At 36.7% G+C, this 23,592-nt stretch overlaps 2 protein-coding genes across 2 annotated transcripts; one reads left to right on the top strand and one right to left on the bottom strand.

Annotated features, from left to right (window-relative positions):
- Positions 1-121: 121 nt before the first annotated feature.
- Positions 122-1,636, bottom strand: LOC113337769 (protein STRICTOSIDINE SYNTHASE-LIKE 13-like). Its single transcript, XM_026583368.1, has 4 exons — positions 1,263-1,636; positions 889-1,176; positions 652-819; positions 122-521 (listed from the first exon to the last, which is right to left on the bottom strand). Exons 1-4 carry the CDS (start codon positions 1,634-1,636, stop codon positions 122-124), a joined length of 1,230 nt encoding a protein of 409 aa, XP_026439153.1.
- A 20,894-nt stretch (positions 1,637-22,530) lies between these two features.
- LOC113362468 lies at positions 22,531-23,346 on the top strand. The gene has a single exon (XM_026605203.1). It carries the CDS (start codon positions 22,531-22,533, stop codon positions 23,344-23,346), a length of 816 nt encoding a protein of 271 aa, XP_026460988.1.
- Positions 23,347-23,592: the final 246 nt, after the last annotated feature.

The raw sequence follows: 23,592 nt of genomic DNA, 5'->3' as shown, positions 1-23,592 counted from the left end.
TTAATACATTCGTTTACCTGTAAGATTGAGTCGAAATCCTTAAATTGAACCAACAAAACCCAATTAAATTCATAATCAAGAACAACAAGAGGATTACAAATTCATCATTCTAGCTAACTGATTAAGGGTAAGGAAGAGTTGCAATGTGGTTATGAACAACAGTGCCAATCCACAACTTTCCATTTACTTCTCTAACTTCACTAACCAATTTCATAACGACACCTTTTTTATCTTCAAGAACTTCTAAAATTTCTCCGTTCTCATTGAACAGAGAAATTACTGTGTACATGTCCATTCCCATCAACCGCGCCAAAAAGCTCATTTTAAACGGTAACCGGAAATAGATGCTTCTTATCAAAGGATTATTTGATAAAACTTCTTGCGCCGGGGTTCTGCAACAATCAATTGCAACCCAAAATTGGCCTTTATCGTTTAATCTTATGTTATCCGGAAACCCTGGTAAATTAGCAAAAATGTAGTCCTTTCCCTTTAGAGGACCTTCCAACCAATACTTAATCACCCTGTAATGAACATTTTAATCAAATGGTAAGGTCATGTAGACAATTATATCTGAGATTATCTCAGCTGGCCAGGGGGGTGACATTACCTACAATTGGTTGAGGTTATATAGAGAAAGCGAGATGACATTACCTACAATTGGTTGTCTCAGTGAAGAGGAGAAATGATTCATCTTTAGACAATTGAACTCCATTAGGAAATGCTAAACCATCCCTGACTACATGAGTCTCTTTAGTATTAGGGTCATATCTAAGTAGTCTTCCTGTTGCTTCTCCTTCCAGCAAGATCAAGAAATGGTTCCTACATTGAAAAGAAAAATGTTAATCACAGATTTTAGAGTTTTGAAATGACTTAACGAAAGCAACTTACAATCTGTTGTATCTCTTGCTTGTATCAGTGAAAAAAATAGATCCGTTTGAATGGATATCCAAGTCATTTGCAAACAAAATGGGGTTTCCTTCTACATCATGAGTTGCCAAAGGAGTCGCAAGACCTCCTTCTGGTCCAACAACCAAAAGTCCGTAATAAGCATCCGCAATGTATAAGTCTCCGGTCTTGGTATCAAACCTTAAGCCCAAGGGACGGCCGCAACGATGTTCAAACTTTGATTGTGTTGGTGTTGTTGATTTGTTTCCATTTGCACAAAGCTTCTCAGACCTGTCAAACTCATATTTAAAACAGTCAGTCGCATTATAGAAATATCAACAAAAACATTTAACGTAGATAGAATTTATGGCACACACCAATTTAGTGTAACGACGGCAAAAGTCTCCCATCCAAAAGCATCACCCATCCATCGAACAACACGACCGTCTGCTAAACCAGTGTAAGGTCCTCGTCCTGAACGATCAAACTCTAAGGACTCTGGTCCATAAACTTGGTCTACAAATTCCAATTTCCCGTATCCTAACCGGCTTCGATTGTCTGCAGGCCAATTCTCCATGACTTTTTTATACGACGCGACATCGTGTTTCACAGGCTTATAATCGTGATCACCTAATGGTCCTATACGAAATGGGTCTATGAAGATAATACTTAATATCACTGTAACTAAGAAAACATACGGGTGTTGGAAAACTGATTCACCCCTGAATAGCTGCAGCCTTCGTTTCTCCATATGATAGTGTAAGAAGATTTTTAGTTGTGGAATTCTCTAAAGGTTTTCTAAGGTTTGTTATGTTTAAGATTTAGTGTGGTATTATAAGGTCAGGAAATGCAAATTCTGTGTTTAGATGCTGCAAAAGTGGTTGAGAGTAAGATGTGATTCTAGTTAGGCCTTGTTTTCGGCATTTCTATCATTTGTAAGTGAACAACAAACATTTGAATTTTGTTTCCAGTCAAACCATGGTATCTTTGTGCATCAATGAACCATCATTGTACCCCTTTAGGCATCATTAGAATTGCTGATCATTTCTTCACCTACTTGCTGACATTTTTATGACCAAGTTCACAGCAAGTTGCTGGTCAATCCAAACCAGTCTCAAAGGCTTCATTCCAAGCCTACCGCTATCATGACACTGGTTCGTCAAGTTGCCAAGACGCTTTTTGTTGGTGACCTCTTTTAAGTTTCAGGGAAATTCTCTTGCCAGTTTATCTAGGCTACCGGAGATTGGTGTTTTGGTCTCTGTTGACTCTGGTCGACGGTAATTGACTAACTTGGTCAAAACTCACCCAACAAAGATCCAAATTGCAATTCTCCAATTTATATGCATATCAACAAAACTAATGACAAAACCCCTGGGTGAACAAACTAGTGATAAGAAAAAACCGGTCATATTATTTTTAACAAATAAAAACCGTTTCAAACAAAACTGGGACAAAAAACCCCAATTCAAATAAAATTTTTAAAATTCAGTTTTTATTTGATTTCTAAATTCCAAAATTAACCTTCCGCATATAAAAACACTTTCAAAGGAAAGTTTGGCGGAAACAAGAAAGTAAAAACGATTTTTTTCTCTCTGAACCGAACAAATCAGATTCAAAAAAAGTGTGATTCTTCTTTCCTAGTTTTCTTCGTTCTTTTCGTTTCAATTCAAAGATTCGTCATCATCTTCTCTCAATTTCAATTCAAAAACTGAGAGAGCAATTTTAGGTTTGTTTGATTGAAGAACCGGAAAAGAAGCTACAAGTTTTGAGATCTGTTTATTCGAGATACGTAGAAGAATCCAATTCAGTTGTTCGAAGAAGAGAAGAATCCAATTCGTTATTAGAGATCTGGTTGCAATTCAGTTTAGCTGAAATCATATTTCCGCTTTTCAAGTTGAAATTGAATCTCGAATTGAAGAATCCAGCTGAACAATTAATCAACTTCGTGTTGATCATCTTCGTCTTCATATTAATCTTCGTCTTCAAGGAATCAATCAACTTTTCAGGTATTCAATTCTCTTTCTTGTGTTGATTTTTGATTTTGTTTGTGTGAATTTGCTAGTCACTCTTGTCGAATAAACTGAATTGATGTTAGCATATGATTTTTTATGTTTGTGTTGATGTTCTTATGAAGGATTCCATCTCTTTGAAACTGTTTTTCAAAAAAAATATTTGTTGTTGATATTCACATCTGGTGAAACTGTTTTTGGTTTCATCATTTTGTTCTGTAGATTATGGATTCTGTTCTCGCACTTGTATGTCACAAAGAAGATTGTTTAACTCTTCGTATTGGCCTCCAAGAGTCTTTTGCTAATTTTAAGACTAGTATATGCTCAAGTTGGTGTGAATTCTCTCCTCCTTCTATGGAAATTTTTCACATGGTTGATGATCAGCAAAAGGTCATTCATTCTGATTTTGATCTTCAATGTTTGGCTCTATTTAGTATGTATAATAAAGAAGGGATTATGGAGTTACTCGTAAGTCACAAAGCTGAGAGTTCTGGTTCAATAAGTTCAGGAATTATAGCTTTTGATGACCAGCCACAAAGTTCTGGAATTATACCTTTTGAGAAGCCACGGATTGATTATGATGTTCCAGATAAAATTAAGGAACCGTTGAAGTCTGCTCACTGGTTACATCTTTTTCAAGGAGTTGAACAGTTGTTTCCGGGAGGTGTTGAACAAGTTCGTTGTGATTTACAGAAGTACACGCAACAGCTGTTTATGAATACACGGTATATAGGAATGAGAAGTTGAGGATTGGTGCACGTTGTGTTAATAAGAACAAAGAGGAGAAATGTGACTGGCATTTATATGCTGTGTCTGTTGATGGTGTTGTAGGAAGTCCTTCTATTATCAAGGAACTAAATAATCAGCATACTTGTGTTGGTGGATTTGTTAACATGCCACGGATATCGAAGAAACTAGTTAGTAGCTTGATTATTGATGAAATTAAACAGGATCCTAATAAGAAAACTAAGCATATTATGGAATCTTTTACGAGAGACTTCGGCTTTGAAATTAGTCGTTATTATGCATACGCAGGTAAGAAGCATGCACTAAATACTTCATGGGGAGAGAACGAGAAATCTTTTATGTTCTTGAACTGGTATAAAAACAAGTTGATTGAAACCAATCCTGGTTCTCACGTGTTTTTGGAAGTTGAAGAAGGGACCCATAAATTTCAGAGGATGTTTATCTGTTTTGAAGCTTGTAGTCGTGGATTCCATTTCTGTCGTCCTGTATTATTTGTTGATGCGGCTCACTTGAAAAGCAAGTACCTTGGTCATATGATGGAAGCAACAGGTCTAACCGGAAATGATGGTAAGGTTTTTATCATTTTTTATGTTGGTTTCATCATGTTTTTATGTTGGTTTCATCATTTTTTATGTTTGGTTTTCATCGCATCTTATGCTTGTGTTATGCTTTCTGTTCATGTTACAGAAATCTTCCCTCTTGCTTATGGTGTGGTTTCATCGGAGAATGAAGCGAACTGGAAATGGTTTTTGGATAATTTGAAGAAAGTCCTTTCTCCTTTGCGACCAAATCTTACTTTTGTGAGTGATCGAGGTATTGGATTGGTAACACAAATTCCTATTATTTTTCCTGAGGCTTTTCATGGTTGGTGCTACTGGCATATGGAATGCAATATCAATACATGCTTACCAAAGAGTTGCAAAGTTTATAACAAATATGTATTGGGACTATTTAAGAAATGTGCGTATGCTTCTACTCATAAAGAATTTTCAGAGAATTGGGATAAGTTGAGGAAGGTTCAAAATCAGAAGTTACAAGACTATCTAAGTAGAGCTCCTCTTGATAAATGGGCAAGTTTTTTCTTCAAGGGTCGACGATATGGTAGGTTGTGTTCAAATATTGCTGAGAGTTTCAATGGTTCGGTCGTTGAAGAGAGAGAGAAGCTTATAGCCATCATGGTTGATGAGATCAGGGTGAATCTAATGGACCAAATGTGTAAACGTCGCGAGGACTCTGCTAACTTAATGAAATGGCGTCAAAATCTATGTCCAGAATATGAAGCTCTGCTCCACGACAACAAGATGCATGGATGTAACTACCCAGTCACCAAGTCGTCGGAATATGTGTTTGAAGTTCATGCTTCATTAACACAAATTGTCGATTTGAAAAGAAGAACATGTTCTTGCAACCGTTGGCGTATTGACGGTTTCCCGTGTGCCCATGCTGTCCGTTGCATCATGGTGAATGGAGAAGATCCTTACAATTATGTTGAGCACTACTTTACAGTAAAGTTCTACCGAGAATCGTATAAACATGCAATCAATCCTGTTCCCACAGTCGAAAAGCCTGTGACAGTGTCGCCGAAATCGATGGTTTTTGGTCCGAATAATGGACCACAACCAGGACGTCCATCGAAGAAGAGGATTCCTAATACAAGTTCAGTTGCCAATAAGAAGATGAGAACCTGTGGTTCCTGCAAGGTTTTGACCACCCATAATAAACGGACATGCCCTTCTCGTCAGATTTCATGAGATCTTGTAGTCATTTCGACTAGACTACAATATGTGGTTCCTGCAAGTCATCGAATTTTACTCTTAGTTTCGTTTGCTAGACTACAATATGTGTTTCATTTACTATTTAAGATTTTTGTTTTAGAAGTTAATATGTTGCAGGTGTTTTCATTTTATATTTTGTCTAAGAATAATAAGTTTGATTAAGTTTAAGTTTTTCAGAATTTTTACAGGCCTTTATAGTTTGGTGTAACCGAATCAGGTTTCATCATTTTTTGATGAAACCAGAAAGGGTTTCATCTTATTTTGGTGGAACCATTGTTTTACTGTCACTTTTTCTTCTATATTTTTTGACAACACAGTAGATGATGTTTTGTCTACTATTTATTGGTGCCGCAAATATATGACACATCATTTATGGATAGTTTTTATAAAAATGAGACATCATATTTCTGTAGACATAAGCTTTTAAGAAAATACAACTGAAATAGCACGAAATCGTTTTTTATATAAACTGTAACCATTTCACAAGTACTTTAAACTTCAACTAAAACTGAATGTTCAATAGGACGGGCACGACATGCGAGTATTATTCTATATTGTCAAGGAGTATCTTCAACGCCAACTTTGGTCTCATATTATGCACTTTTTCTCGTATATCATCTGTACACATGTTTCCTTTCAAGAGGCTCTTCATGTAATAGCAAACATGCAGGCCACAATCGTTCCTGAAAAACCAAAACAATGTCTCAATTGTTACAAAGTGACTAGATGAGAGTGTTCTGATATTAGTAGCTATATGTAAAGCATTCGGTTACAAGTGATGTAATGATTTCAAGCATATGCATATGTGAACTATAAACTTCCAAACATAACTTACCCTATTTGTTCACAACATGTAGGGTTGTGCAAAGAGTATGTTGTTGGGTGACTTGCCTGCTGATCACAGGGGAGCTTTGCGTCGTGCTGTGAAAATGCTAATACTATACGTTGTTTCATGCTTTCAGCACTTTTTCTGCATTCCTCTCCCGTGGAAGCCAAGGAGTTGTAGTGATAAAATTCCCCGGTTTCAAAATCAAAAGAAAGCAATGTCCAATGGTTTACATCTCCAAGTGATGTCAGCAACGGAACGAACAAAAACCGCACGCTATAATCCATTTTGTAGATGAAGCCTTCTATTACAGCACCACATTTCTTTCCTAATGAGTGACATGTCTGAAACAAAATACCAGATAAAAGCTCCTTAATTAGTTACAGACATGCAAGTTTGATGAAACCAAACTTTGTTCCATCAAAATTAGCCATATAAACAACATCATTTTTTGTTTTCCACAACTATTTTTTATGCCAAAAAATTTACATTAAAGAATTTCAGAGTAAATTTACATAGGAAAATGTGCTTAGAAACACAGCTCTCTGGTACTTTGGAGAACCATCTTGTTTCAACTCATTTTTTTTGATGTTGTTTTGCAGCTTCAAAATGTAGAACTCTATGATTTCTCCTGCGACGTCACCCTTTCTCATCAAATTATCCATCATCTTCCCCGATATATGTAATTGAAGATTTAAATGCTCCCACGCCGTTGACCTGTTAATTTTATTTTTTAAAAAGCTAGTCAATGATGGATAAAAAAAAGAGAAACAATGCATAACTTGGAACAAAATTTTGATGAAACCAGTCTTGGTTACATCAGTTATTTCCCACTTACCTTTCATTGTTCTTTCTGAAAAAAGTGGTCACGCGGGGTTTCTCATTTCTGTTGAGTACTTTCAAGATCTTCAAGTTATCAACTGGTTTCAACTTCGCCCCCTGTACTTCCTGCACCTCCTTGTTCTCCTTGCACTTACGAGCTGTAACATTTTTTCTTTTTTTCACACTGGTTTTGTAATCCTGCATTCTGATAGGTGGAACCAAATTCCTTCTGTCTTCCCTCATTCTTGTAACCATGTTACTCATCCTTTGCGCAACACTGAGTTCTCCCTGTCCTTTCTCTTGACTGTCACACTACGACAGTCCTAAATCAAATCCAGGTTGTTCATTCACTAACTCAATTAAATCATTCGCCATCTTTACAGCTGGGTAGTAGTATACGCTTCCAACATTTGGCTTTGACGACGAACAACCTTTCTTATTGTATTCGTATTCCATTTTCCTTATAACATCTTCATCAATTACAAATTGAGTTTCGTTTTCTTCTTGTTCAATAATTTGCTTCGACGAAGAAGCTTTGCTCATTTCAGATTCTACCCGCTCTACCACCTTGATATCCTCAACGGTATTTGGAGTCAACTCAGTACCCTCTCCTTCTTGTTCATCATTGGTGACTGGCATCGATGAAGAAGCTTTGATCATTTCAGATTCAACCTGCTCTGCCACCTTGATGTCCTCGATAGTATTCGGATTCAACTCAGTACCATCTCCTTCTTGTTCTTCCTCGGTGACTGGCTTCGATGAAGTAGCTTTCTCCATTTCAGATTCAACCCGCTCGGCCACCTTGATATCCTCGATATTATTTGGAGTCAACTCAGTACCATCTCCTTCTTGTTCATCATTGGTGACTGTCTTCGACGAAGAAGATATGACCTGCACTTGTTCAGATTCTTGTTGATTTATCATGTTAACATCCCTTGTTATCACCTGCAATATTAAGATACCTAAGTTATTTTATTTTTCATCTTCCTGTGTCAAAACCTAATGCTGTAAAAATCAAAAACTTCTGAAAGAATAAAAAGAACTGGCCAATTCATCAAACAAACATTAACTTGAAATGATGAAACCAAATCTGGTTCCATCAAAAGAATGATGGAACCAAATCTGGCTTCATCAAAAAAATGATGAAATGTATAAGAAAATTGTAATATATGTGAGTAATTCAATTGTTACTAAGAAAAATCAAATCTATCTTTGTACCAGTTGTTGTTCCCTGTTCTCGGCATCATATTTTGCCAGCATTGATTCTTATTCTTTAGAAAGAACATATGTAGTATTGGTCCTAAGCTTTTCAATCAATGCTCGCGCAAATTGGTATTTGGATTTGAAGGAGTTAGCTTCACTGCTAGCACCAACATTTTCTTCATCTTGCACTTTAACCGGCACTTCATTTTCTTCATCTGGCACAACAATTTCCACTTCATCTACGGGATCAGCCAAGCACATTTCTGATTCGTCATACTGAAACAAGAATGATCCCTTTCGGTGACCAATATTCTCCTGCAGTACACAAGAAAAATTGGTTTCAGCTAAAAAATTTGATGAATCCAAAACTGGTTTCATCAAAAAAGTAAATCTGAACAAGAAAATATTTACCAAAATTCGTTTAAAATAAAACAGACGACATACCAAGCATAGCATTTTTAATGGTAACAACTCATAGCAATAATCTAATAAAACCCTCGAAGATTTCGAATATTGTCTAACAAAAATATCAAATAAAACCCTCGAAGTTATCTAAGAAACAAAAATTCAGCTAGAATTTTTGATGAAACCAAAATTGGTTCCATCAGAAAAGTCAATCTTCTAAGTAAACATTTACCTTAGACCAAAGTTCTGTTTTTTCTTCAAGATTCTCGAAGTTAGACAATACTTGTTGACAGATGTTGCTAAGGTTCCATCTAGCAAACCTCGGATACTTGTCTAGCCCATGCTTTGTTTGTGCGATCTTTATCATCTCTGCCAACCAATACTGCAAAAAAAAAAACAACAACCAATATTCAAATTAATCATCAAAAACAAGTCGCTTATTAATCAACAACCAATATTGAAAAAAATACTTAACTTATGAAAAAAAGAACAAATCTTAACTTACCAGAGGGTATATTACACAACCAACAACATTTTCTACGTCTGTTCTGTTTGTCATTATCGAATCAAGTACATAGTCATGGAAGACTTCCGGCCAGCACACCTTGTTCATATCAAACACCATATACAAGTACTTTGCTGCGAGAGTCTGCCCACATTTGTTAGGGACAAATACTGAAACCAACAGAAACATTACGAAAAACTTGACAAAGTCATCCGCTCTGGTTTCATCATTTGCGGCTTCCAGCATACGCTTTTCAATATCGGTTTTTTTCGTCTTTTTATTTCCAGCAAAATAATTAGCCACAAAGACGTTAACCTTTTTAACCAGATCTTCATCAATGTCGTCTGCTTCTACATAATTCACCATTTGGAAACCAAAAGTCACAGCAAAATGTTCTGGAATTGTCCCCAAAGTCATTTTCCTTGATCTTGCTAATTTGAAACAATACGGGAGCTTACCATCAAGTCTGTTCTCAATTGTACTTAAAAACATTATTACTGCTTTTATGTTTTTGATGAGCTCATCTTTGTTCATTACGCCATCATAGAACGGCTAAAAGAAACGCCAGAAAGGACATGATTTAAGAGCTTTCAAATGCAGTTGCTTGTTTTTTTATCAACGCCTTAATTTTCACTGCTAGCTCGCACAAATGATGCAATGAGCACATGTATGGTTCCTTATCTCTTTTTTTACCTATTGTGAAACCAAAATTAAACATAAGAGAATAATAAATAATAATGATGAAACCATAAGACATATACTTGTAATGATGAAACCATAAGCACGAACAAAGTGATGAAACCATAAGCATAATTGAAACTTGTATGAAACCATAAGATTACGTAACATAGCGCCAATCTCCACAGTTTGAATTCAAATCAACAGCCATTAACAACTCTAGAAGTAAACCAATAACTAAAAATGATGAAACCAATTTTGGGTTTCATTAAGAAACAGAAAATGATATCTGGTTTCATCGCAAATCTGTTACATCATTCTTGCAGACCTAAACCTAACAAATGAAAAGTGAAGAAACCAAAAATGGTTTCATCAAAAAGACCATATTATTATGATGTAACAGATTAACAATTGGTGGAACCAATTTACCAATTGGTTGTAAAATGATGAAACCCAGAATGGTTTCATAAAAAAAGCAGATTATACTTTGGTTTCATCAAATAAAAAACAAATGAAATATGGTTTCATCAAATAGAAAAAAAAATATCTGGTTGCATCAAATATACAAACAATTGAAATCTGTTTTCATTTGGTTACATCAAACAAACTGAAACCTAAACCTAAACCAAAGAAACGATGTAACCAAATGAAAATAGAACCTAACCTAAGAAATGAAACCTAAAAGCAACCAGAAAACCAACCCAGAAATCAAATGAAACCTAATAATCTTTTGAATTCAAACTCGAAATCAACTTGAAAGCAAATTCCATTTCTTACCTTTAGGAGATGGTTTTGCTATTTTCTGTAGCTTTTCATCTTTCTTTTTCGCCTGTTGATTTTGTTTCTTCTCCATTTGGGGTTAAAAAATTAGGTCAGATTTTGTAGGAGTGGTTGAAGTACGCAACCATAGAATAAGAGAAGAAGGTAAAATCGAGAAGATGATGACGAATACAGATTGATTTTGAACGATTTTGGCTTAGGGATGAGCAGATCTGAGATTTCTGGGTTGGTTTTTGAAGGAGTTACAGAGGAGCAGAGGTTTTAAGAAATTTTGTCCGTTACGCAGATTGTAAAGTAATAAATTAGTGGGTCATTTTCTTTCTCAGTTTCTTTTGGGTTGAATTAGGGGAGGGTAGTTTAGACAGTTTATGATATTTGGGGTTTTTGTATCACTTTTGTTTGGATGGGTTATAACCCCTTTGGGGTTATAACCCGCGGACCGGCATATCAAACCTATATATATAGCCTATGCTTCATAGGCTCTACCTCATGACATTCTGATCTTGGCACTCTTTTGAAATCATTATCACTGTTGGAATCTTGATAGTTTGAGGTAATTCAATAATTTATTACTGCTCCCTTCTTCGAGCTTTAATCCAAAACCCTAATTAGTTTTCTTAACAGCTGATTAGTTATAGCGATGTATTACTGTCTAAACCCTGTATGCTCAAAGTGTTGTTATTGAGTAGAAAGAATAACCCTGGTTACATGAGATTTTTTTTTAATTACTTTTTGGACATGAAAATTTGACCTAAGTTTTATTTTCTGTACAGAAACAATATTGTAACCATGGAATTAATTAATCCAAAGCGACCAAAGGGACAAAATAGCATGAGTGAGCAGGTAGCAGAAGATAGGATCACCAATTTACCCGACTCACTTCTGCATTATATACTATCTTTGGTTTGCTAGATATCAAGGAGGTTGCTCGTACCAGCATATTATCTAAAAGATGGTACTACATTTGGACCTCTACCCCAACCCTTGATTTACGAAGCTTGGGTAATCCTCCCATTTATTGGGAGACTAGTGAATTCATGGATACTGTGGATAGAATATTGCATCTTCATGATATGTCAAGTATACAGAAGTTGTCTCTTCGTTGGAATCACCAGTTGAATGAAACTCGGGTTAGTTTGTGGATCTCGGCCGCAATAAGGCGCAGTGTTGAAGAGCTTAGTCTCACCTTATGCGTAAATTCAACCTTTTGTACTCCTTTGTTTGCATCAAAAAAAAAAAGGTACTCCTTTGTCTCTTTGTACTTGTCAATCCTTGGTTACTTTGGAGCTAGATATCTTCCCTAATCTTCATCTACCTAAATATATGTCTTTTCCAAAACTCAAGCACTTTAAACTCTCTCGAGTCACATTTAGCGATAAGTACAACAATGAGCTATTCTTTTCTAGTTGTCCTGTCCTTGAGAATTTAACCTGGAAAAATGTGAATGGTTAGATATAAAGAATTTCTGTTTGTCAACTCCTTCACTGAAAGTTCTGAATATTCGTAATTATGATCCTGGAGAGGAGGATTGCCACAGGATAGATGGGTTGCGAGATTGTGTTTTTGAAATTCAAGCACCAAATCTAGTGTCTCTCACCTACTGGGGTGATCTTGCAAAGGACTATGTCATGTCTAACTTTTTAGCCGTAGTTGAAGTAGATGTTCGCTTTGGCTACGCAAAATATAAAACTTCGATGAAGTCATGGATCGAACAGGGTGCCAAGTTAAGTAAGTTTCTTCAAGCACTATCACATGTAAAGTGCCTAACAGTTTCTGATCGAACCTTACAGGTATGTTTGGTTACTGCCTTACTGATACATACTATTTTTATGCTATAGTGTTGTTATGTAGTTTTCTATAGCTGATCTAACTCCCTTGAAGCTGATACAGTCATTCCCGATTGCCTTGTGATGACGAATAGGTACTTCTCTCGTTTTTTTCCCAAGACGATCTCGCATACAATTTGCCTACATTTCACAATTTGAAAAAGCTGAATTTGACATATAAAGGAGAGGATATAAAAGCAGTAATCGCCTTGTTGCAATCAACATCTAATCTGGAGTCCCTTGTATTTTGCGAGGCAAGTGCATCACACTTATCATTTTCTGCATATCAGTCAATGGATAAGGTAACATATATATTATGTCGTTGCAGAAGCTATTCTTTTGACGCTTTCTTGTCTTTATTTTTCTCATGTTAGATATACGATGGCGAAGGCAATTATGGCTACAACCGTTTGATGACTACTGCTAGGGGTTTGTTTCTACACCTGAAGTCGGTTTGCTTCAAGAAATATTACCGTAACCCTAGCGAGATGAAGTGGGTAAGAATAATTTTGCAAAATGCAGCAGATTTGGAAACAATGATATTTCCTCACTATTGCGACGTAAGAAAGGAAAAACAGCTCGTTATGGATTTAACTAGCCTTTTAAGACTTTAGATGGATGCTTGTTCCTTGGAGTTAGAAATTCTATTTTGTTTTTAGACTTCGAAATTTGGTGATATTCTCAAAATTCAACCATCAGAATTATTGGGTAGCAACCTGCGAATTTCAAACGAAGAACTAAGTTTGTAAAACAGAAAATGAGCAATGAAAGATATTTACTATCTCCGTTAAACATGTACGTGCATAACGTGTTCACGACTTACGCGGTCTTTGGCACTCGAACATCTAACTAACACCTAAGTACAAATGCTGCTCGGCAAGCTTGCAGTTGCAACCTTAGGTCAGTTAATCTTCATAACTACATTTCCTGCTATTTACTAGGAACCACACTCTGGAAAACTAAACAGCTATTTACTAGGAACCACACTCTGGAAACCTAAACAGTTAAACACCGGAAGATTTATGCCAAATCTTGTTGGAGGACTTAAAAACCCTAGGCTGATTGTTGGTGACCTCTTTAAAGTCTCAGGGAAATTCTCTTGCCAGTTTATCTATGCCAATGGATGCCTATCATTTTTACGCAATTCGAAGAAGATATACCAAGTATCCAAGATTACTGTTTTGGTCCTGTGTTTGATTCTGCTCAACGGTAATTGACTAACTTAGCCTAGTTAGCAAAAACTATACGATCAAACCAATATATTCTCTAATTTACCTGAATCACTTCTTCATTATGTCCTATCTTTATTAGATATCAAAGAGGTTGCTTGTACTAGCGTATTATCTAAAAGAGGGTACTACATTTGGATCTCTATCCCCACCCTTGATCTCCGAAGCTTCAGTAAACGTTACTCTCACTACACCAAATCCAGGTTTTTGTCACAGAGCACATCTGTTACTAAAATATTTGTAACACATATACGCCGTTGGAGAAACGCTGTGATAAATAATTGTCGTAAAGTTTTGCAACAGTTTTTTCTGTGACGATAATTAATTAAACTCACACTTTATAACCGTTACAAAATAAAACAGCAACGATTGACCTAATTTTAAGGTGGTGACAATGGTCTAATTTGTCACAATAATTCCAACAGTTTTTTGTGTGAGTGAATTTTGTAACGATTCATTCGAGGACACGTGTCTCTTTTGTGACGGCTACAGTAACACCTATAAGTGTTACCTATGCTTGTAACGAATCTTGAGTGACACGTGTCTAACTCACACTTTTTGTTACAATTATTTCTGTGACAGTTCTTTAAATTGCAATTAAAAAGAATGGATAGTCCAGGTCCATTATCACGGGTCTGGACTTCCAGATTATAGGCCTGCAACACAATTTATCCATAAATACAGGCCTGCAATACGATGAAACCACCTGGAATACAGGCCTTGTGCCTTCTCAATCCGCTAACTATCCACATTTTAACACTCATGTCGTACACTAGTTAAAATTAGTGAAGGCATTGAACTTGTAAGTTCTATTGACATGTCTTTACTCTGCAAAATAATCACCACTAACACAAGAAATTTATTTATTTCTACAAAAATTCCATGAAACTGACCCAGTAGATTTTGGAGAGTTGTTCGACTTGTTGCGTCTACTTGCAGGGTCTTTCCTGCCATGGGTTAAGTCACTTGATGCCCACCACCACCTTTCTTACAATCAGCACCTGCAAACAAGTTGACATTTTCAGCACTAGAATAATGCTCAATCTGAATAATGCTCAGCAAAAAAAGAAAAAAGTTCAAAAATATTCATACAGTCAAGAATTTTACCTGCCACACTTCAACATTTATATCTTCAATCGCTAACTAACTCGCTCAATTGAGAAGAAAGGTTCTGCTACCACTTCCTTGTTGAGAATCTTCCTTAGACAATCTAAATGCCCAAACTCACTTTGAAGCTTTAAACCACTAACAGGATACAAGATCTACCAACCAAACAACCATCAACACGATGGCAAGGGCATTTATTACTCAACTGACGAAAGTAAATCCCTAATTCATATTCACAATATAACTGCATCCTCCACCTTCCATTACCAATTCAATTTTGCCCATATCTTTCCCTCCTTTCTGAGCCAACTCCCACTGCAACACAGTTTCATAATTATCTGCAGCTCATCCATTTCATCCACTCTGCCTAGCCATTGCATTTCAGTTCAAGTCCATGTTTCCATTCCTAGCTGCAATCCCCATTTCCTGTAGCTGCAATCCCCATTTCCTGTGATATATACTTCAACTTCTTCAATTCTGATAAAAACACGAACCACAACATCTCAATCTCCGTCGCCACCACAACAATTCTGTCACCACCACAACCAACACCACCCAGGGCCGGGCCAATAGGGTAAGCAGGGAAAGCCCCACTTTAGGGCAACAACGCCTAAGGGGCAACAAAATACTCTCCTTAAATTTTGGGTTTTCATCAAAATCAAAAACATTTTAGGGGGTTATTTATAAATTATGTAATATATTTGGAACTGGGAAGAAATTGAAGGTTTTTACTCCTGAAGTTTAAGAGTAAAGCTCTCTTTTTCTACCTATATTTGGTTAAACTTTCAGAAAATCAACTTAATGGTGTTATCAAATAGGTTGTCTTCAAGGGGGTTATGTGTAGAGTCTTAGGTAAAGATCAACCAAGGGTGGCATGCCTCCACTTAAACGGAGGGAGTAAAATTGTAGGGGAAAAAAAAAATTTGTCACTTCAGGGCATAATATACTCAGGACCGGCCCTGCGACCACCAGTACCATAACCACTACCACCACCTCTTTAGTCATCGTATCCATCTTTATAACAGATTCAAGAACCAATTAGATTTGAGATTGATAATATTTGAAATTGAGAGAGATATGTGATTCAGAATCAAACCAAACCAAACCAATCCCACCACCACCATCTTCATCGTCACCGAACCTGCAACTATCACCACCTTCACCGTCGCCAACTAATTCAGGATTTGGAAGATTAATTTTCAAAATCGGACCTAACGACATTGAGATTTGATTTCAGGGTTTTGTTGTCTGGTAATATTGAAGATCCAGGAATATATATGTATATATGTAAGATTTTTGATCAAATTAACGGAATATGAAGTTAAGATTGAATTTGGAAAGAAATTTGGAAACCGGAGGTGGTACTTGAAATCACCGGCGGGATGGAGAAGGAGAAGAATGAACCAAAGATTCCCTATCTTCTTTGTGAGCTAATTTCAGAGCATATTATCCCAAGACTTTCAGTTCGAGATCTGTGGTATTAGTCTATCCTTAAAAACGATAAATTTCCTTCTTCTCACTTCATTCACTCACACAAAATTCACAACTTTATCTTCAATTTACTCAATGTATTAGATGAACCAATTGATAAGCTGCATCATCGATTCAACCATTACTTTTTCTGTTTATTTAGTAAGAATCAAAGTATTGATTTTAGAGTGTCTTCTATTTTTCTCATAAATATAGGGGTAATAGCTGGTAATTGTAACTGTAGTTGCAGGAAAACCTACAACCACATCCCAATGTATCTAAAACAATCACTCAAGTAATAATCATAATGAATTCTTTATTAATTTTCAAGGATTATAATTGGATACAATGGATAACAATGACTTACTTGCTCTCCAAATAAACTTTCTCTCTCCAAGTTTCTTGTCTAACACTCACTAAAAGATCTCCTTCCTACGTTATGACCTCTTTCCTTTATATAGTGATTCCTCATAGTGAATGACAGCTGAGAGATCCACTATTTCCGGAATCATTGTGCGATACATTCGCTCATTTACACTCGCTCATTCTCGCACAGCTTATACTTCGCATATAACATCACACTTTACTCGTGACTTAGCTGACATCATCCAATATGTCACTTCACCTTTGCCATGTGCGATAGCCCTCGCTTATATCAGATAATCCTTATTTCGCATAATTATTGATATGTGCGATATCCCACTCCTACATTTTGCCTCTTCTCATTTCGCTTACATTGTGAAGTGAGCGATGTGAGGAATTTCCATCCTATAATATCACATAAGTATATCTTTTCGTATTCTACCTTACCGACATTCCTCCGGAATTCCAGTTTATTTATTCACACGTGTCGATCCTTCTCGTTTTTACCGGCTCAAACCGTTTATAACCGGTCGTCTCTTCCACCTATTTATTGACTTCTTTTAAGAAGAATAAACTTTTCTTTTCTTCTTCACTAAAATTTCTCTTTCTTCCGTTGTTTGCTTCATTCCTGCTGCTACTGTTCTTCTGCTTCTACTGATGTTGTTCTTCTGCTTCTATTGTTGTTGTTCTTCTGCTACTGTTGCCATGGATAAAAATGCAAAGTTTGTTTTCCTCTTTCAAGATTTATCCTTTTATTCTTCTGATAATCATGATTCTTGATTGTAACTGTTATCTTTTTAATTAACCCATTTCCCACACTATTCCAGGAAAAATTCTTCTTTAAGCGCCCTGAGGATAACCGTTCCAAACCCTAATTATTCTTCGGATGATACAAATAAAGAATCTCATAAGAGGAAAACTTCGCACAACAAAGAAGTAACAAATATCCAATTTTTACTAAACAATATTGTTGCCTCTATTTGTTATCTACTTTGTTTTCGCAGGTTTCTGATTGTGAGATGGGTGGGATCAAGAAACCAAAGGCTAAGAAAGCTGGAAAGCCCACAGTAATGAAGTCAAATCTTTCTGTTCTTTACTTTTACGTTGCAGACGTCACCCCTTTAGCAACAATTCGAACTTCTGATACTAATGCTTCTATCACCCCAATTCAAACTTCTGGTGCAAATATTTCTGTCACCTTTGAAGAAATTTTTCCTGGTGAAAAGGAAACTGGTGTTGATCAAGGGATGAAAGATACCCCTATTACTGCCTCTGCGAATTCATCGGGTGCGAATCAGACTTCTTCTTCATTCATCCATACTGATCTTCAACCAAATTCTGCTAATATATCCTTCCCTACAGATTTTACTATTCCTTCTCCTCCTATATCCATCCCTTCTTCTTCATCTTCTTCTCTGTTATTAAATTCATTTTCTCTTATCCAAAAAGCTTTGGAGAGTGTGAATTTTGCTTCCCAAACTCTGTCCGGCATCATCAACTCTACTCAATCCTCTACTAATGACCCTTGTAAACTTCGTATTTGCTCTGCTTTAAGTAAACTTCTGTGCGAATTTCCCTCTGATAGAGTTACAAGAGATGAGATCCATTCTCAAATTGATCCAAGCTTCCATACTGCTCTAGATGTCTTGGTAAGTCCCCTTTTTCATGTTTTGGCTCAACTTTAATATCTTAACCTCTTATCCTTATGTTCTTTCTTGTTTAGGATTCTCATCGTCGAATGATTCTTGCCGAAGGGCGTTTTGAATCTAGTTGCTCTCAATTGGAACTTTCGCAACAAAATGCTTCCTTGGAGAATGAAGTCAATTAGGTTGAAAGTGAAACTTCAAGAGGTCCAGAAATTGAGGGGAGAACTTCAAGTTGCAAATCTTGAGGCTGAAAACCTTCGCAACCGAAACCAATAACTTAGAGGTGACTTTTTATCCTTTGCTTATTGTACCTTATGATATATTTCTCCGCTTACCAAAATTCCTTAAATTTCTCCATGCATTTATTAAGATTTAAATCAGAGGCGAGTTTTGGAGAGATATACTTTTCAATATCTTGCTGAAGATACTCAAGCGAATAACGAGAAGTTGTAGACTCAGTTAAACCAACTAAACAATCAACATTCATATTAACTTGATCAGATTAATAATATAACCCATGAAAATAACCATCTCATTCAAGAAATTGAAGTATTAAATAGTCAGATATCCCATTTTTCTAAATTGTCACGTAATGCCGATCTAATGTCATGAAACATTGTCAGAAGAAAATCATACCCTTTCTAGGGAGAAGCATTCTTTCTTAAGCAAAGAAGCAATTTTTTCGCACCAATATTCAATTCTTCAGAAAATAAATGAAGATCAAGCGCGAGCTCTTCGTTCACTTGAAGTACAGCATGAGACATCACTTAAGGAATTAAAGACCCAGAATGAAAAAATCATTCAAAGTAAAATAAATTTGACTCTGAAGAAGAATCAGCTTCAAGAACAATATAATCAATTAAAGCAATCTCATGATGCTCTTAAGAAAAAGAATAAGTCTCTCTCTGCTGATGAAAAGAAGATTCGCTCCCGTCTTAATGGTTCAGTTGGTGATGATTTTGATAAAGCTATGGAAAGTATGAAGAATAACACCCTTCTCCTTTCTAAATTCTGCGAAGGTAGTCAGCTAGAGTTGACTTCCTTGTTATTGTTTAACCATTTCTTTGAATTCCATTAATGCGAGCTTTATTTCCAATTTTGATAGTTTATTATTCTTCGCAGATTCTGAAAAGTCACATCAATCTACTATTGCTCAGTTGAGATCTGATTTATCCAAAGTTTGCAAAGAGCGTTTGAACCTGGAATTATCTCATGCGAACCTTGAACTTTCTCTTTTTGCTTCTCGAGACAGAGTGCAAAGAAGACTCGCACATCAACAATATTTTTTAGAGATCAATGCTAGAAACCTTGAAAGGGGAGCTATTCGCAAGGCTCATGCTAGTGCTCAATCTGTAGTTAATGGAATTCTTCTAAGCAACTCTCTTCCTGTAGTAAAGATTCCTCCTCTTAATGTAAGCGAAGATGAAGAGTACCCTGAACCAGATAGTGATTATGAATTTGTGAGCGACGATGTGAAGGATCAAGAGGGTGAAGAAGATCAAATTGAGAAGGACAAGTCTGTTGATAAGACTAATGCTCAAATTGAGAATCATGGGCCCAATACTGATGCTGAAAAGTCTTTGGTCGAACAAGATGTAGCTGTTGAACATGTTTAATTTTCTTTTCATCCAGTATTTCCCTTCTTTGTTTTGATACATTTTGAACTTGTTTGTTACAAGGAAGATAATATTTTATTATTTCATTTCCCATACATGCCTATTATTATATTTCTTGTATAAAACAAGTCTGCGATCTAATGAATTTTGAATTTCCTACAAAATAGTCATTAGTTTGTATATATTCTTTCTCATAAGGTATTATCTTGCCTTCCTATGTAAAGGTCTTATCTTGCCTTATTTCTGTGCGATGAGATCGCATGCAGTCTTTACACTGTAGTGTATCGACCCATTGACCTCATCTTATCTTTTTCTTGTATTATTTCCTCTTCATGTTTTAGCGCATAAATATGATAAGTCTTAATACTCCCTTGAGTAAAAAGTCTTATGACATTTACGTCTTTTGACACAATTAAGCTCCCTAATGGAGGGTATCGTCCTTATCTTTCCCCTGATTTCCCCTTCAAGGAAGCTTACCTCTACCAGGTTAAGGTTATGGCTCTTACCATCCAGTTAATTCAACAACCAGTTGATTTCGCAGTCTCACATCCCACTACCGATGAGGTTTATGGTTGCGAGACCGCACCCTAAGTAGGGTATCTTCGTACCCAGTGCATCATAGTCAAGACTTGTCAAGAGTGGCAAGGTACGCTCCAAACGCCCCGGTCACTCTTGACTCAACCGTGTACCTCGGCGCCCTGATCGAGTTTCTTCACTCCTTAGGAGAGACTTTCTCACCTTAGTCTCTCAATCTAAGATTATTATCTTAGACTGAAAATTTAAGGTACCTCTCCCGGATGGGCATTTTCGTTTGTTCTCACCCCAAATCTCCATGACTCAAGTTCCAGGGTCGGTATAGCTTTCCCTTGAGTCATGCTTTCTAGATTTTTCGACTATGACGTGCGATAGGTCTTACGTTTTTTCCTCTTGCATGTATGCGAACTAGGTTGCACGCCATATGGAGTGGAATATCGCACAAATATTAAGTATGTGAAGTAAGGATTATCTGATGTAAGCGAGGACTATCCCACATGGCAAAGGTGAAGTGACGTATTGGATGATGTCAGCAAAGTCACGAGTAAAGTGTGATGTTATATGCGAAGTATAAGTTGTGCGAGAATGAGTGAGTGTAAATGAGCGAATGTATCGCACAATGATTCCGAAAATAGTGGATCTCTTAGCTGTCATGCACTATGAGGAATCACTATATAAAGGAAATAGGTCATCACGTAGGGGAGAGATCTTTTAGTGTGTGTTAGACAAGAAACTAGGAGAGATAAAGTTTATTTGGAGAGCAAGTAAAGTCATTGTAAAGTCATTGTTATCCATTGTATCCAATTATAATCCTTGAAAATTAATAAAGAATTCATTATGATTACTTAAGTGATTGTTTTAGATACATTGGGGTGTGGTTGTAGGTTTTCCTGCAACTACATTTTTGGCGCTAGAAACAGGGATGGGTGATAAATCCTGGTAGTGAATTCATAGAATCTTGGAAAAAGTAAGATATGGAAATTGAAGATGGCGAGACTTGGATCTACTATTGAACAGGGAACAACAGCCAGAAGGAGCAATAGAATTGCTGAAAGAAGAAGAATTACAAATCTTGATCAACAAGAAGAAAGAGTAAGAGAAAATCAAGGAAACGAAAATCCAATTGGACCTCAGCGTGAACAAGAGCGGAATAATGATGTTGATTATGATAGAGTGAGCGTTCATACTTCGCAAACAAGTTCAACTGAAGTGGAAACACAAAGAACTGGGGATACAGGAAGAACTGAGGGGAATGATGAGAATATGACAATTGCAGAGCTTAGACAAAGATTGATTGCAGAACGACAAAGAGAAGGTGAAGAGCGTGTGAATTTGATACGTCAGAATGATGAATTAAGAGAAGAGAATCTTAGATTGCAAGAACAGAGATCAATAAGTGCTACACGATCCAGGTCGAGATGAAGCAGGAGTTCATCAAAGCAAATTCGATCTAATCAAGAAGATACTAGGCGAAGACAACACATGGAAGCTATCGAAGAAAACATGCAAGTAGATGATAATCCACATGACCAACAAAGGAGAAGGGATGTAGCTCAAGATTTGGGAACTAATCGATATGAGCATCCGCGTGAACTTTTACATCGCCCACATAATAATTTTGAAACAAAAGAAGAGGATCTGAGGCAAGGACAGATGATATTTCCTGGAAGAGAAATGTTAAGAGCAGAGAACGAGCGCGAAAAGGAATCTACTCGTGTGAGGAATGAAAGAGACATACAAAGAAGAAGGGAAAATTTGAAGAGAGAGAATTGCAAGAAGAATTACGTCAAAATAATCATGATAATCGAGTAAGACATCGCGAACGTCATCGCATGGATGATATAGAGCAATGTTGGATTGCACCACAAGAAAGAAAAATTTCAATACATATACATGATCGCACAAGTGAAGAGGAACGACATGATAGAGCACAGATCGAAACGAACATTGACAGGCGTAGGAGAAGAAGAGAAGAAGCTGAAGAATATGAGATACAAGAGGCAGTACGTCAGAATAATCATGAGAATAGACTGAGGCAAGCAAGATTAAAAAGACTATGCGCGAAGATATATATCAAAACCTCAGTGAAGAAATTCTTAAAGAAATGGCGGAATTAAGAGAAATGATGACTGCAAAAATAAATGATGGAAGGAGACAACTAGATGAAGCAGTGGAGGAAGCTGGGAAAACTCCCTTTACAAAGCAGATTCAAAGGGCAGTGATACCGTCTAAGTGCAGTTTACCAACATTCACTAGCATATTTGATGGAAGCGCCTGTGCAATACAACATGTGAAAGCTTACACACGATCTCTGTTACAGTGGGAAAACAATGACGCAGTAATGTCTAAATATTTCGCTACGAGCCTGGCAGGGGAATCTCTGAAATGGTTTGAAGGACTACCAATAGAATCCATTGGATCATTCCACCATTTACAGGACATCTTTTTAGGACAATATATTAACAATAATATGTCAAGACCAGGAATTGAGACGGCATTCAGACTTCGCAGAAGAACAAATGGGAGTTTACGTCATCTAACAACACGTTGGAGAACCATGTGTAGCGAAATGGGAAGACGCTTGGATGAGCGACACCTTATTCTTGCATTTATCAATGCTCTCTTCGCTACAGATTTATTATATACACAAATCTTTAGGATAAAGGATACAATAACGATGTCAGAGCTGCGCGAATTTCAAGAGGAGTACATAGCACTTGAGGAGAAACAAAGAGATATGAAGTCGTACCCAGTTGCAATACCTGATGCGAAAGGTGGAAATGCAAGTTTACTCCCAATACTGGCAAATGCTGTTGCGAGTACGTCGCAGGGAAATCAAGGAAGGAACATTACAGAAATGGAACAAAAACTAATAGCCATGGTAGTGCAGATCAAGCAGAATTTGACAAAGAGTATATAGACAGACAATTTCAAAATCATGGAGGTAGTAATAAGATTCAAAGAATGGATAATCCACCGAAAAGTTCAGATGGTCAACAACCATATTATAATAAAAGACAAGGAACTGGAAGGATAATATGGGAACAAATAAACTTGCCGAAGATGAACACTACAGTAGATAAAGTATGGGAAGCTGTCATCCTAATGGAAGAAATCCCAGAACCACATAATGTAGGGGATGAACTACCACCAGGGAGAAGGAGCA

Source organism: Papaver somniferum, chromosome 1 (assembly GCF_003573695.1).
Source record: "Papaver somniferum cultivar HN1 chromosome 1, ASM357369v1, whole genome shotgun sequence".
Classification (NCBI taxonomy): Eukaryota; Viridiplantae; Streptophyta; class Magnoliopsida; order Ranunculales; family Papaveraceae; genus Papaver; species Papaver somniferum.
Note: the sequence above shows the minus strand (reverse complement) of the source record. Positions and strands in the feature narration are given on the sequence as shown.

What these genes read in the sequence shown, in the direction of transcription:
- LOC113337769 (XM_026583368.1), bottom strand. Translation starts at nt 1,636, where the DNA reads ATGGAGAAACGAAGGCTGCAGCTATTCAGGGGTGAATCAGTTTTCCAA. An exon ending in GCCGTCGTTACACTAAATTG is followed by an intron (nt 1,177 to 1,262) that starts GTGTGTGCCATA and finishes TGAGTTTGACAG; the next exon opens with GTCTGAGAAGCTTTGTGCAA. An exon ending in ACTGAGACAACCAATTGTAG is followed by an intron (nt 522 to 651) that starts GTAATGTCATCT and finishes TGTTCATTACAG; the next exon opens with GGTGATTAAGTATTGGTTGG.
- LOC113362468 (XM_026605203.1), top strand. Translation starts at nt 22,531, where the DNA reads ATGGCGGAATTAAGAGAAATGATGACTGCAAAAATAAATGATGGAAGG.